Source organism: Lagenorhynchus albirostris, chromosome 14 (genome assembly GCF_949774975.1).
Source record: "Lagenorhynchus albirostris chromosome 14, mLagAlb1.1, whole genome shotgun sequence".
NCBI lineage: Eukaryota > Metazoa > Chordata > Mammalia > Artiodactyla > Delphinidae > Lagenorhynchus > Lagenorhynchus albirostris.
The window spans coordinates 70,757,158-70,770,712 of NC_083108.1; the positions used below are offsets into that span (position 1 = coordinate 70,757,158).

At 48.9% G+C, this 13,555-nt stretch overlaps 1 protein-coding gene and 1 non-coding gene across 2 annotated transcripts in view; one reads left to right on the forward strand and one right to left on the reverse strand.

The window, feature by feature from the left end:
- Window positions 1-13,555, forward strand: part of ACACB (acetyl-CoA carboxylase beta) — a 102,706-nt gene that overhangs the window by 14,399 nt on the left and 74,752 nt on the right. The window contains 1 exon segment of the mRNA XM_060170870.1: window positions 12,929-13,061. Within this exon segment, the coding sequence (XP_060026853.1) occupies window positions 12,929-13,061 (133 nt within the window).
- TRNAW-CCA (transfer RNA tryptophan (anticodon CCA)) lies at window positions 3,615-3,687 on the reverse strand. The gene has a single exon. It is a non-coding gene; the product is annotated as a tRNA-Trp (tRNA).

The following is a 13,555-nucleotide window of genomic DNA, read 5'->3' on the forward strand; positions in this document are numbered from 1 at the left end:
TCTGAAGAACTAAGAATTTTGTTCATCTATTTTATTTATGAAAAAAATTTTTTGTTGTTGTTGAAGTATAGTTGATTTACAATATTATGTTAGTTTCAGGTGTACAGCAAAGTGATTCAGTTAAACATATACATATACTCTTTTCCATATTTTTTCCGTTATAGATTATTACAAGATATTGAATATATATATTTTAAAATTATTGTTGAAATGTTGTTGAATGTATAGTTAGAGGACTAACCAGCTAACCAGTGCCCTCAGGCAAGGCTGCTTACACGACTGCAGGGAAAGGTTACTGTTCACTTTGTGGCCGCCTGGATGGCGCCCCCTGGACGTGTGGCCCTAGCTGTGCCTTTAGAAGAGAATTCCTTTGCATTTATTTTATTTCTAATTTTTCGGGTTTGCTATCCACATAAGCTACATTTACTACTATTGCAATGCTTGCTAGGCAGTGTGTCGGGTCCTTTTTATTTATTATAACTACTTGGAGAAGCATTCATTCATTCACTCATTCTAACTGGAATCAGATTGCCTGGGTTCAAGTCGCCAGCTGTGGCACCTTGGGCGATAGACATCTCTGCGTCTTCTTTCCTTATCTGTATTACGGAAATAAAACAGTAGGATTGCTGCGACGATTAAATGAGACAGAGGCAAATACCTTATCAGAAGAGGTAAATACCTTATCAGAAGGAAACTTACTTAGGGTCACAGGGCATCTGCGTCTTTCCTGTCTTGGAGGCCCTTATTTTAGCTGGGGACCCAGGTGGTTCCAAGTGTGTTGTAGAAGCTCACTGAGGGGAGGGGAGGCATGGAGCAGACACGTCCCTGGAAGTATAGGTGAAAGAATAAGCAAAAACCGGAAATTGTAAGCCAAAAGTTGACTGCGGGGGCTTTTACCAGGCACCGTGGTGACATCTGACTCACATTTTAAATAACCCATATTTTCCACCACTTCCCTATTGTGTGCGTATTCCAGCACGTGAATTGCTTGCAAGTTTTTCCCAGCTGCCAGTCTGTAGGGGAGGATGCCATCCTGGAATTGTTCTACTCCAGTCCGGGGAGCTGGGGAGCCAAGAGGTTTCTTAAAGTCTCGGGCCACACTCTCCCGGCGCCCAAGGTCAGCGGTGGCTGCGCTACTGGCTGGTCCGGGGCGGGGTGGGGGGGAGGCGGGACCCGGTGTGGGAGATGGCGGGGTCCGTGTCCTGTCCCGGGACAGGAGGCGGGGCCCGGTCAGGGGGCGGGACCTCTAGGGAGGCGGGGTCCGCTTGGTCGGGGCGGGGCCTGGGCGGGCGCGTCTGCCCCGGACACAGGAGGTCAGGACGCCTTTCGGGATGGAGGAAGATCCGCGCCGAGTTGGGCTTCTGCAGGGTGGTGCGCCGCCCGGCCCGAGGCGCTCTACGACCGCGCTTCCGCCTCCCTGTCGCTACCTGGCTGGGCCCCGGGACAGGGGTCTGCCTCACAGGGGTAGGGGGTGCATGCTGTGTATCCGAGCAGGAGCCTGGTGGGCGGCGGGAGGGTCAACATGAGTCCCGCCAAGGGCAAGGTCTGTTTGCCCGATCGCAAAGTAAAGTAAGTAAGACTTCAACTTTAATGACCGTTGTTATCTTTTTTTAAAAAAAATTTTATTGGGGGATAATTGACTTACAATGTTGTGTTAGTTTCAGGTGTACAGCAAGTTATCTTTTTATAAACTCTTGCAGGGTCCCTCCCACCCCCCCACTCCCCGCCCCCAGCCGAAGAAAGGCCGGCTTCACTTTGGCAGCTGGGGAGACAGAGCCTGCCTCACAAACTCTAGCTGGTCTTGACGGTGCAGGTGGTTGCCAGATTTGGCAGTGATGTTGATTGGAGAAGGGCTCTCGGGAGCGCACAGGTGCCTCAAGGTTGGCTGGCCGGCTGGGCCCGCGCTTTCCCCCTCCTCCTCCCCTTAGCCTCGATAAAGGTGATGGTTGCCTGATGGCAGGTCGTTTTGAAGCCTGGTGATCGTGAAGCCCCGGGGCGAATCCACGTACCCTTGGGCAGGCATCCCACTTACGGTTATTTTCTGAGCAGTTTAAGTGTAGGCATTTCTGTGCCTGAGCCCTTCTTAGCACCACCTGCTTCATTTCATTTCTTTTTTTTTTGGTCTTCATTTTATTGCATTTTTTAAGGTTACCAAAGTGATGCTAAATGTGTTTGTTGTTGAAAATTCAGAAAATTATAGATAAGCAAAAAGGAAGAACAAACTCACCCATACACCTCCCCTGCATTTGATCTTTATTAACAGCTGCTCTATAGTCTTTCAGCCTTTTTTTATTTTTGGTGCAGGTATGCTTTAATTTATGAACTCGAATCATACAGAACATACTATATTGTAACTTGCTCTTTCACTGGGCATTAAGTAGTCTACCAGTGGACTCAGCTCACTGTGGCCCACAGCCTGTTTTTGTGTGGCCTGCGAGCAAAGAATAGTTTGTAACTTACTTACTTATTTATATGTTTTTTGGCTGTGCTGGGTCTTTGTTGCTTCGCGCAGGTTTTTCTCTCTAGTTGCTGCGAGTGGAGCTACTCTTCATTGTGGTGCACGGGCTTCGCATTGCGGCGGCTTATCTTTGTTGCGGAGCACGGACTCTAGGCGCGCAGGCTCAGTAGTTGTGGCTCGCGGACTCTAGAACGCAGGCTCGGTAGTTGGGCGCAGGGGCTTAGCTGCTCCACGGCATGGGGGATCTTCCCGGACTAGGAATTGAACCCGTGTCCGCTGCATTGGCGGGTGGATTCTTAACCACTGCGCCACCAGGGAAGTCCCAGTTTTTAACTTTTAAATGGTTGAAAAAAAATCAGGGAATTCCCTGGCGGTCCAGCAGTTAGGATGCTTTCACTGTGGCGGCCTGGGTCCAATTCCTGGTCAGGGAACTAAGATCCTGCAAGCAGCGCGGCACGGCGAAAAAAAAGAAAAAAGACAGTTGAAAAAATTCAAAAGAAGGCTACTATTTAGTGAGATGTGAAAATTACATGAAGTTCAGATTTCAATGTCTACAAATAAGGTTTTACTGAAACATAGCCACGTTATGTATCATCTATGGCTGCTTTTGTGCTTCAAGGGCAGTATTTAGTAGTGGAATAGAGACTGAATGGACTCCAAAACCTGAAGTATTTACTGTCTGGTCCTTTACAGAAAGCATTTGCCAACGCTTGTTCTGCATGGTGCATTCTAGGGGTCCATAGTGTTCCTTTAAATGGATACACTTTAAAATTTATAAACAGTCTCCTACAGAGAGTGGATATTTGGGCTCTTTCTCCCTTTTTGTTATTATAACTAACACAGTGAAGAACAGCCTTGTAGCTAAGCCTCTCCCTATCCTTTGTTCTTTTCCCAGGATGTATCCATCTGGTCCATAAACATTACCGGACTATCTCCTGAGTGTAAGGCCTGCATCTGGAACCAGGAAGGGACACAAAACTGTTTGGGAAACATGACCTCTGCCTTTTAGGAACTCTTTTTTCTTTTTCTTTTTTTTTAAATTTATTTATTTTGGCTGCGCTGGGTCTTTGTTGCAGCTTGTGGGCTCTTTTTTGTGGCTTTTGGGCTCGTTTTTGCAGCACGCGGGCCTCTCTAGTTGTGGCATGTGGGATCTTAGTTCCCCGACCAGGGATCGAACCTGGGCCTCCTGCATTGGGAGCATGGAGTCTTAACCACTGGACCACCAGGGAAGTCCCTAGGAACTCTTGATCTAATGGGGGAAGCAGGTGTTTTCTTAGTAATTCAAATTCAAGGCCCATGGGAGCCACAATAATTAACTGCTACCCTTCATGGGGTGCTTTCAGGATGCCAGGCTGAACACTTTGTACGTGTGATCTCATGCCAAATTTACAACAGCACCATGGGACACTCAGTGGGTGCTGTCATCTCCATTTTACAGATGAGGAAACTGAGGATGTCAGTGCTGGTGATAGCGTAATGGGGATTCCGCTCAGGCTCTTGCCCAAAGGGCTCTTCATGGGCAGCCAGGTTTTAATGCATAATGTGCTTGAATAGACTCTTTCCAAATATGAGCCCTTCCTAATGTTGGACTAGTCAGAAGACTAAAGGACTCGACTGGTAACTAGTTACTGTGGCTGGTGAGCGTGCCAGGGAAGTGAAGTCTCTTAGAGCCAGAAGGGCCTCAGTGGTTGTTTAGTTTCTCGGATGCAGGGTTCAGAGAGGGCAAGAGATCCAGATGTGTGGCCAGCCCACCAGGAGGGAGGCTGACCCTCCAGTTTTTTTGGTTTTTCCGCAGAGGAGACTAACAGAGCCTTCAGGGGCACCCTCCTTGGAGTGCTCAGAGCATGTCTGAGCAAAGGGCCCACAGAAGGATAGGGCTCCCAGATTTGAATCACAGTCATTCTCGTGCACTGAGTTTTTTGTGGAGCATGGTAGTCACAGTCCTTCCACATCTGGAGCCTTGATCTAACCCATCTGGCCAAAACCCTCAAGTCTTACAGGAACGAAAGCAGGCCACGTGGTCTACAAAGGATACCTTTTTTCTGATCTATAAAACTATTAACACAGAAAGTTTAACCTATAACTCTTGAATCACATTTAATTGTACACTTTAATCCAAAAGAATAGCTTTCACAAACCACTTTATTTTTTAAAATTTATTTTTATTTATTTATTTTTGGCTGCATTGGGTCTTTGTTGTCGCATGCGGGCTTTCTCTAGTTGCGGTGAGGGGGGGGCTACTCTTCGTTGTGGTGCGTGGGCTTCTCATTGCGGTGGCTTCTCTTCTGTTGCAGAGAACAGTCTCTAGACGCATGGGCTTCAGTAGTTGTGGTGCGTGGACTCAGTAGTTGTGGCTCGCAGGCTTAGTTGCTCTGCGGCATGTGGGGTCTTCCCGGGCCGGGCTTGAACCCATGTCCCCTGCATGGGTAGGCGGATTCTTAACTGCTGCGCCACCAGGGAAGCCCCGACACAAACCACTGTAATCCAAAAGAATGAACTTGCACGAAATTGGAATTGTCCTGGCAAGTTCAGACCATGTGATCACTGTATATATAATAATATGAAGATGCTTTATTGGGTCACTGCATGGCTCCTCTCTTAGCTTAAAGTCGCTAAAAAGATGGAGATAGACAGCTGCACTCTGCCGCTGAGCTCTGTAGCCTTGAAAAGTGCCGTCAACCCTTTGAACCCCGGTTTCCTCCTCTGTCAATGGGGCTGATTCTAATTGGCCTTTCCAGGGGTTCTTATGCCTAGCACTCAGGGCCGTGGGTGCGGTCCTAAGTCAGCACAAACATTTGCACAACTGATAACAGTGATGACAGAATTCTGTTGCAAAAGAGGCCTATGCAGTTAAGACGCATTTGGGATCCTGTCCTGGAGGCCTGGACCATCTACTAAGGAACCAGAAATAATAGGCAGGCAAGGTCCCAAGTGCTGGCCAGCATTCCTTGGTGTGCAAACAGGGCCAGAGTTCAGAGAACAGAGAAGTGAATGTGGGTCGGAGTGGTTGGAGGACATCTCAAGAAGAGACTTGAGTCTCTGTTGGGATGAAATAAAGTTGAGGACCGGAAGGCAGAAGAGTCTGGTCTTCAGTGAGCCCCACAATATCCCGTTATGATGTCACTGCCGAGGGAATCCTGCTCAGGACCGAGGCCCGCTGCCCATGTTGAAATGTTGGTTGTTGATCTGTGGGTAGTCTCACTCCTATGTCATGCACATTAGAATTTCCTGAGGGGCTTTTGAAAAACCAAAGTCTGCAAAGATTTTTTTTTTTTTTTTTTGCGGTACGTGGGCCTCTCACTGTTGTAGCCTCTCCCGTTGCGGAGCACAGGCTCCGGACGCGCAGGCCCAGCGCCCATGGCTCACGGGCCCAGCCGCTCAGCGGCATGTGGGATCTTCCCGGACCAGGGCACGAACCCGCGTCCCCTGCATCGGCAGGTGGACTCTCAACCACTGCGCAACCAGGGGGGCCCTGCAAACTTTTCATAAAGGGCCAAATAATCAATCTTTTCGGCATTGTGACAGTATGGTCTCTGTCACAGCTACTCAGCCCTGCCTTTTACTGCCCCAGCTCCCACAGGCAATGTGTAATTGAATGGGCCTGAGTGTATTCCAGTCATGATTTACAGACACTGAAAGTTGAATTTCATATAATTTGCACGTGTCACAAGGTACGCTTCTTTTTCAACCATTCAAAAATGTAAAAACCTTTATTAGTTTGTGGGAGGTACAGAAGCAGGTGACAGACTGGATTATTTGGCCCTTGGGCCCTAGTTTGCTGACCCCTGGCCCAGCCAAAGTGGCCATCTCTGGAGGCACCGAGGGGGCAGTTGGCCTGAGAAATTTCCAAGCGTCCACTTATCTGGGGGTCCAAAGATAAGTTCAAAGCTATCGACCTTTCCTGGGCTATGCAATGTCCTTTCTTGCTTACTTGCTGGGTGATGATAGTAAGGCCTTTACTTCCATCAGGGCATCAGCTCAGAGCAGTGACCATCCCTGTTTTATGAAAGAAATGGTAGGGTAAGGGATTTAAGAGCTGGTTAATGCCAGAGCCTTAGCCTGGTGGCCTCACACTGGGGCTTTTATACTGGCTCCCATGCAGAGAGGCACCTCAGCTAAAGCTCTTTCCTGCAGGCCGGGCCTGGTGGTGAACCCTGGACACATGCTCTAGGCGGCAGATCCTATTCATATTATAAATATTCACATCCTATCAGGGAGGCAAGGCACAGAATATTGAAGCAACTTTCCCAAGATTACACAGGTCATAAGTAGTAGATTTTGGATTCAAAGCCTGGGAGGACGGTTCTAGTCTACTGGGCTTTCTCACTTGTGGCACTGTTCACATTTGGGGCCCTGTAATTCTTTGTTGAGGGCTGTCCTGGGCTCTGCAGGGTGTTGAGTGGCATCCAGGCTTTTTATCCACTAGATGCCAGGAGTACACTCCACTCTGCGATGACCAAACATGGCTGCAGACAGTGCTGTGCGTCCCCAAGGGAGCAAAGTTGCACCCAGTTGAGAACCCCGGATTACCATATTGTCTCTCAAATGTTAAGTGCTTGTTTTTGAAAGTCCAGACCATAGAGTTACTTCCATTTATCTCAGATAGCTTTGTGCCTTGAAATTAGATCCCGGGGGTCAGATAGAATTGGATTGGAAGCCCAGCTCTGCCACTTGCCAGCTGTGTGACTTGAGGTCAGTGGGCCTCTCTGAGCCTCCGTTTCTTCATCGTGAGCAGGAGGTGATGGTCTCCCCTGCATAAGGCTGTGGGGATTCAGGGAGGAGCGCCCCCTGTGCCCAATATATGGTGACATTTGAGGATGTTTATTCCTTCCTTCCCAGTGCAGTCCTGCCTGGTCTCATGCCTGGGCAGCTCATGGTGTTGGGTGTTTGGCTGACAGCTCTGTTGTGTAGTTGACCGCACCTGAAGCCACTTCCAAAGTCACCGTGGAATATTTCAGCCTCCACACTTGCCTTGGAACGAATACCAGCCAAAGGTCAGTCCCCCAGAGCCAATGTTGATTGGCCTCCAACTTCATCAAAAACAGATAAAAATAGCCACTAGCCTCAGGCTGGCCCCACTGAAGCAAAGCCACACCAGCATTGTGCGTTCACCCGTGTGCTTTGCTGGGATGGGTTTGGGACCCTTCTGGTGGAGGGGCTGTGTCACCAGTTTTGAAGTCAAAATGGCGCCGTGAATGGTTTTCCCCAGGCCACAGAATGGTGTTTGTCTAATGGTTGAGTTTTTCTTTGTTGCTCTTTAGGTCAGATTGCTGAGTTTTAATGTTGTGTGTATAAAAGTGGGATGTCTCAGACTTTCTGAAGCCACAGGATCAAGCCAGCCAGTTGGGGAAGACCATGGACAGAGTGGGGAGGGTGGATGGTTGGGGAGGAGGCCATGGGCAGAGGAGTGGCCTGATGCCGTTCTTGGTTAGATTGGGAGATCAGTAGCCCCTGATCCTCCTGGAATCACTGCATTGAAATAATATAGAGTTTACCTTGTGCCAGATGCCATCTTTTACTTTCTCTGTATTGATATGAGCTTATTTAATCCTCGCAATCCAATGAGGTACATGTTATTATCCTCATTTTACAGAGGAGGATACTGAGTGCCTTACCGAATGGATACCAAAATGACCATGGCTTTCAGCGTCCCAATACAAAGTTAATAGCTTTTTCTTCTGACTGAAAATAATATATCATGGCAGAAGATTTAACAAAGATAGGCAAAGAGGAGAAAACAGAAACCACCCATAATTCAACCACTTTGAGAAAGCTGCTCTTAACATTTTGGTATCTATTTCCCTAGATCAGGGGTCTGCAAACGATGGCCCTCAGGCCGAATGCCTGTTTTCTAAAGAAATAAAGAAAATAAAGCTCTTGGGCTTCCCTGGTGGCGTAGTGGTTGAGAGTCCGCCTGCCGTTGCAGGGGACACAGGTTCGTGCCCCGGTCCGGGAAGATCCCACGTGCCGCTGAGCCTGTGCGTCTGGAGCCTGTGCTCCGCAGCGGGAGAGACCACAACAGTGAGAGGCCCGCGTACCGCAAAAAAAAAAAAAAAGAAAGAAAGAAAGAAAGAAAGTTCTTAAAAACAAACTGAACTGCTTGTTGGTTAATGGCATGTAATTATGATGAAAGCACTGTTCATATTTGTAAGATGATATTGACCTTCAGAGTCCTTTGCTAAGTCCTGTTTCGTTTCAGCAGTTCAGTCCTAGGAGGTTTTAGAAGAAAAGCTGCTTGCAGTTTGTGGGAGGCAGGAAGGCCAGTTCAGGGGCCGTAAGTCATTTGTTCATTTGTTTGTTCTTTTGGACAACATGCATAAGCCTTGTTGAACGGAGACAGTCTTAATTGAAAATACAAATGCTGTGGTGGCATAGCATCATTATCGGTTTCTGTCATTCATTTCTGGTTTTGTTTCCTGGCCAACAAGTCCGTTTTTTTCATTTCTGATAGGCAGGGCTTGGGTTGGGGCAGGGGTGAGGGGGACAGACTGCAGGTTTGTAGAAGGCTTTTCCCACGGGGAACTGTCCTGCATGGATAGACTTTATACAACAGAAAATGCCCACACCCAACATTTCCTGGTGTGATGAAAAGAGCCCCAGTCCTGCTGACTTGCTGGGTGATTCCCTTTGCCTGACGGTACCTCAGTTTGCCCATCTGTAAACTGGGCTTTCTCTCCCCACAGTGGCTTATTGGCTTCCAGCTTTGCTTTTCCCGGTGACGTGCTGGCAGTGTTCCTTAGGGTCTATCAGTTCTTTTTTTTTTTTTTTCAAATATTTATTTATTTATTTGGCTGCACCGGGTCTTAGTTGCGGCACGTGGGATCTTTGTTGCTGCGTGTGGGATCTTTTGTTGCAGGATGCGAACTCCTAGTTGCAGCATGTGGGATCTAGTTTCCTGACTAGGGATCGAACCCAGGCCCCCTGCATTGGGAGCACGGAGTCTTAGCCACTGGACCACCAGGGAAGTCCCGGGTCTATCAGTTCTTCACCAAAACTTTTGGCCCCCCAAACCCACTCAGCCCCAGCCTCCCAAAATGCCTGGTGACACAGTTGCTGGATGCACCCCTGGGTGACAAACCTCTAACTTAATGCCTGGCAGGTGGCTTGGCAGGTCGCTATCTCCCTGCTTGAATAGCCCATTTCCGGGTTAAGAGAGTGGGCTGAATGCCTGATTCTGCACCTGTGAAAACCCCACCAAATGACAGCAGAGATTTTCTTTTTTCTTTTTTTTTTTTTTTCCGTACGCGGGCCTCTCACTGTCGCAGCCTCTTCCGTGGCGGAGCACAGGCTCAGCGGCCATGGCTCACGGGCCCAGCTGCTCCGCAGCATGTGGGATCTTCTCGGACCGGGGCACGAACCCGTGTCCCCTGCATCGGCAGGCGGACTCCCAACCACTGCGCCACCAGGGAAGCCCAACAGAGATTTTCTTAAAGAGCTGGAAACCCATCAGGTCCTGGAAGAACAGGAGGGGAAGTTAGCAGCAACATTTTGGAAGCCAGAAAAGCAGAAGAACAAGCAGCCACTGGCTGAGCAGAACCAATACGGCTGAGCCGTAAGGCAGCAGTGAGGGAAGCTGAGAATCTGTACCCCAGAAGGCGCAGGGATTGGCAACATTGGGTGCCTCCGCGTCTGGGAGCATCTACATGAGAAGGATTGGGTGAAAGAATCCCGGACCCCTCATCTGCTCCAGGTGGCTGGGAGCTTCCCACTTCCACCCCAGTAGCAGGCAGGCGGTTTGATCTCTGGAGAGGGAAAGGCAGAGGGTCTTTGGGCTGGAGACCGATGGGCACTATGGAGCCAGTGTCCCAAACCGGAGGATGGGTGCTGTGTGCGTGCTGAACCTGAAAGCTGCCCTGCCCCCCAGACCTGTCCCAACACTTCTCCCACTTCCCCCTGGTCCCTAGGCTCCTGGCCAACCTTTATCCTCCAGGCAGAAGACCCCAAAACTTTTCCTTACTGGGGGAATTGGACCAGCCAGGGAGGATGACTCTAAAAATACTTGGGGTTCCCCAACACACAGTCCTCCCAGATCACCCTGCATTGAAGTCAGGGTCTAGTGACCCCAGCACATGCTCAGTACTTCTCATCAGCCCTCTAGTTCCTGCTCTTGGTCATGAGGAAGCAACCACAGCTTATGAAACATTTGGGTGCAGTTTCTAAGATGGAAGGCAGGCCCCAAACATACCAACAAAGGGGACACAGGAAACGTGGGAGACACAGAAACCACATCAGGAGAAGAGAACTTGGAGAAGCTAGCATAAATACCCTCATCGGGGGCAGGGAGGATATTATACACATAGGAACAGGATGTATAGAAAAGGGGATATTGACAGACCAAAACCAAGCTCTTAGATGTTAAAGACTCCACTGAACAGTTAGGAGATAAGGCTGAGGGAATCGCCCAGAAGGTAGAAGAAAAGAGAGAGAAAATAGGAGAGGGGAAAAATACATAAACTAGTGGGCAGTCCAGGAATTTCAACATCCAGGTAATAGGAGAGAATGGAGAAAAAAGAGGCAGGGAAGTCACCAAGGACATTTTTTTTTTTTTTTCCGGTATGTGGGCTTCTCACTGTTGTGGCCTCTCCTGTTGCAGAGCACAGGCTCCGGATGCGCAGCCTCAGCAGCCATGGCTCATGGGCTTAGCCGCTCTGCGGCATGTGGGATCTTCCCGGACCGGGGCACGAACCCGTGTCGTCTGCATTGGCAGGCAGAGTCTCAACCACTGCGCCACCAGGGAAGCCCACCAAGGACATATTTGAAGATAAATTCCCAGACCTCAGTTTCTAGATTGAAGGAGCCTGACAGCTTCCCAGCCTTACTGATGGAAGTAGGCACACACCTCAGCGCATCACTAAAATCATCCCCTAAAATTGTAGAATACTGGGGCAAAGAGAAGATCCTATAAGCTTCTGGTTATGAAAAAACAGGTCACCTACAAAAGGATCAAGGATCATCATGGCTCTGGTTCTAGCATTCTTGGAAGCCACAACAACAGTGACATAAGGCTTCCAAAATTCTAAAGGAGAAGGTTTTCCCTCTTAGAATTCCATGCACAGCCAAATGATCGGGTCCAATGTGATGGCAGAGGAAGACAGTTTTAGAACATGCAAGGCCACAAAACGTTTACTCCCCTGAACACCTTTTCTTAGAAAGCTACTGAAGGATGTCTTCCATTGAAACAAGAGAGTAAACCAAAGAGGAGCAAGACACGGAGGACAGAAAAAAGGGATCCGAGAGAGCCAAAAGGAGTCTCCGAGGTGATAGTGGCAAGGGAACCCTATGCAGCCAGGCTAAGACAGGCATGTTGGGGGCATTATTGTCATGTGTCCTGCTATTGTACCATCTTTTTAACTGGATGAAACTACTGGCAGATATACCCCAGGAAAACATGGGAGTCCATCAAGAAAGAGGGAGCCATGTGGTCCCTCATTCAGGATCAAACCCTAAGGAAATGCAAAGGGAATCCTAAGGATGCCAGTGAAGGGAAGTCCCAGTTGATGGTTGCCTAGGGGTTTAGAGAACAGCGTCTGGATGAAAGGAGAGTCGAGGCCTTCAGGAATGATGTGGTCCATGGAAAACAATGGAACTGATCAATTATCTTACGTGTACTAAGAGGCTGAGGAGTGAGATGAATTAGCGACAGATGCAAGGAAAACCAAGCCAAAGGAAAAAAATCACTACAGGAAAAAAAAAAAAGGAACATCTGGTATACCACAGCCCCTCACCTGTGAATAATGATCCCAGACTCATAAAACACCAAATACTGAATTTACCAAATTGCAGTATACCTGTATTGAGAGGTTGGGGAAAGGGGAGCAGATGGGATGGCTGCTTAAGAGCACTAATTCCACATCTGTCAAGATAAGAAGTTCATAGATGGATGGTGTCTTAAATGGATGACTCACGAGATAATGTACACATATTGTTCAGAACCGTGGAGATGTGTAAATGCCAGAAAGAGTCAAACGTGATTTCCTCTGGGGTGGGGTTCTAGAGGGGGATGGGGCAAGGACCCTCTATTTGTTATACATTTTTTTGTTTTCAGTTTTTTCAAAAAAATTGATATACACGTACAGAAAAGCACATGAAAGATACAAACTGTTGAACAAGTGTAAAGTATTAGAATGTGGGAACTTCCCTGATCATAAACTTGCACCCCTGTTCTAAGCTTTTTTGTATTATTTGAGCTCCTAAATTATGGGCATATAAAGTAAGAATGACTCTAAGATGAAAAATCTGATTGTGCAGCTTGGAGCAGGTCAGGGGGTCGTTGCTACTTCATTTGTGATCTGACCTCTCGAGTCTCCTCGTTAAGTGTTTCAGGCTCCCCGGAGAGGGACTGCAACGCAGCAGGGGTCTGGTGGGCTTTGGCTTCTCTGTGGATGTGCATTTCATAGCTGCCGGGTGCCCGACCCCCTCCCCGAGCATCCCAGACCTGCTTGCTCATGGGTCAGTCCTGTTCCCTGGCAGGCCCAGCATGTCCGGACTCCACCTGGCGAGAAGAGGCCGAGAACAGAAGAAGCCGGACCTGCACAGAGACTTTACTGTGGCTTCCCCTGCCGAGTTCGTCGTGCGCTTTGGGGGGGATCGGGTCATCGAGAAGGTACAGATGGGATCCGGGCACTCGGTGTGGGGTGAGGTGGGCCAACCAGCCTCAGGCTGCAGAGAAAAAGTCCTGCCCCTTTGTGAGCACGTGCAAAGGGCTGGGCGCTGGGGTTCATCAGCTTTTCACCCTCACGACAGCTTAAGTGACAGGTGCGTGACCCCATGTCACAGAGGAGGAGACTGGGACCTCTGAGAAGGGTGGGGAGGCAAAGACCCTTCGTGCAGGGGGCTGCTTTCTGGGTTTCTAGGAGGGTAGCCTAAAACCCAGCCCTGCCCTCTCGAGGGGTATAGCTCCTTACAGGAGAGCAGACCCAGATACTAGAATGACAGGGATGGAAGGAAACAGCTAAAATTGGTGGTTTGTGAAGGCTTTTCACACTGTTTCCTGTTGTAGCTGGTAAAGGCCCTGACCTCGTGCTGTTTGATCATTCCCGTCGTATTCACGGAGAAGCTAGAGCTCAGGGATCTGACATTGGTTGTCCAAAGTCACGT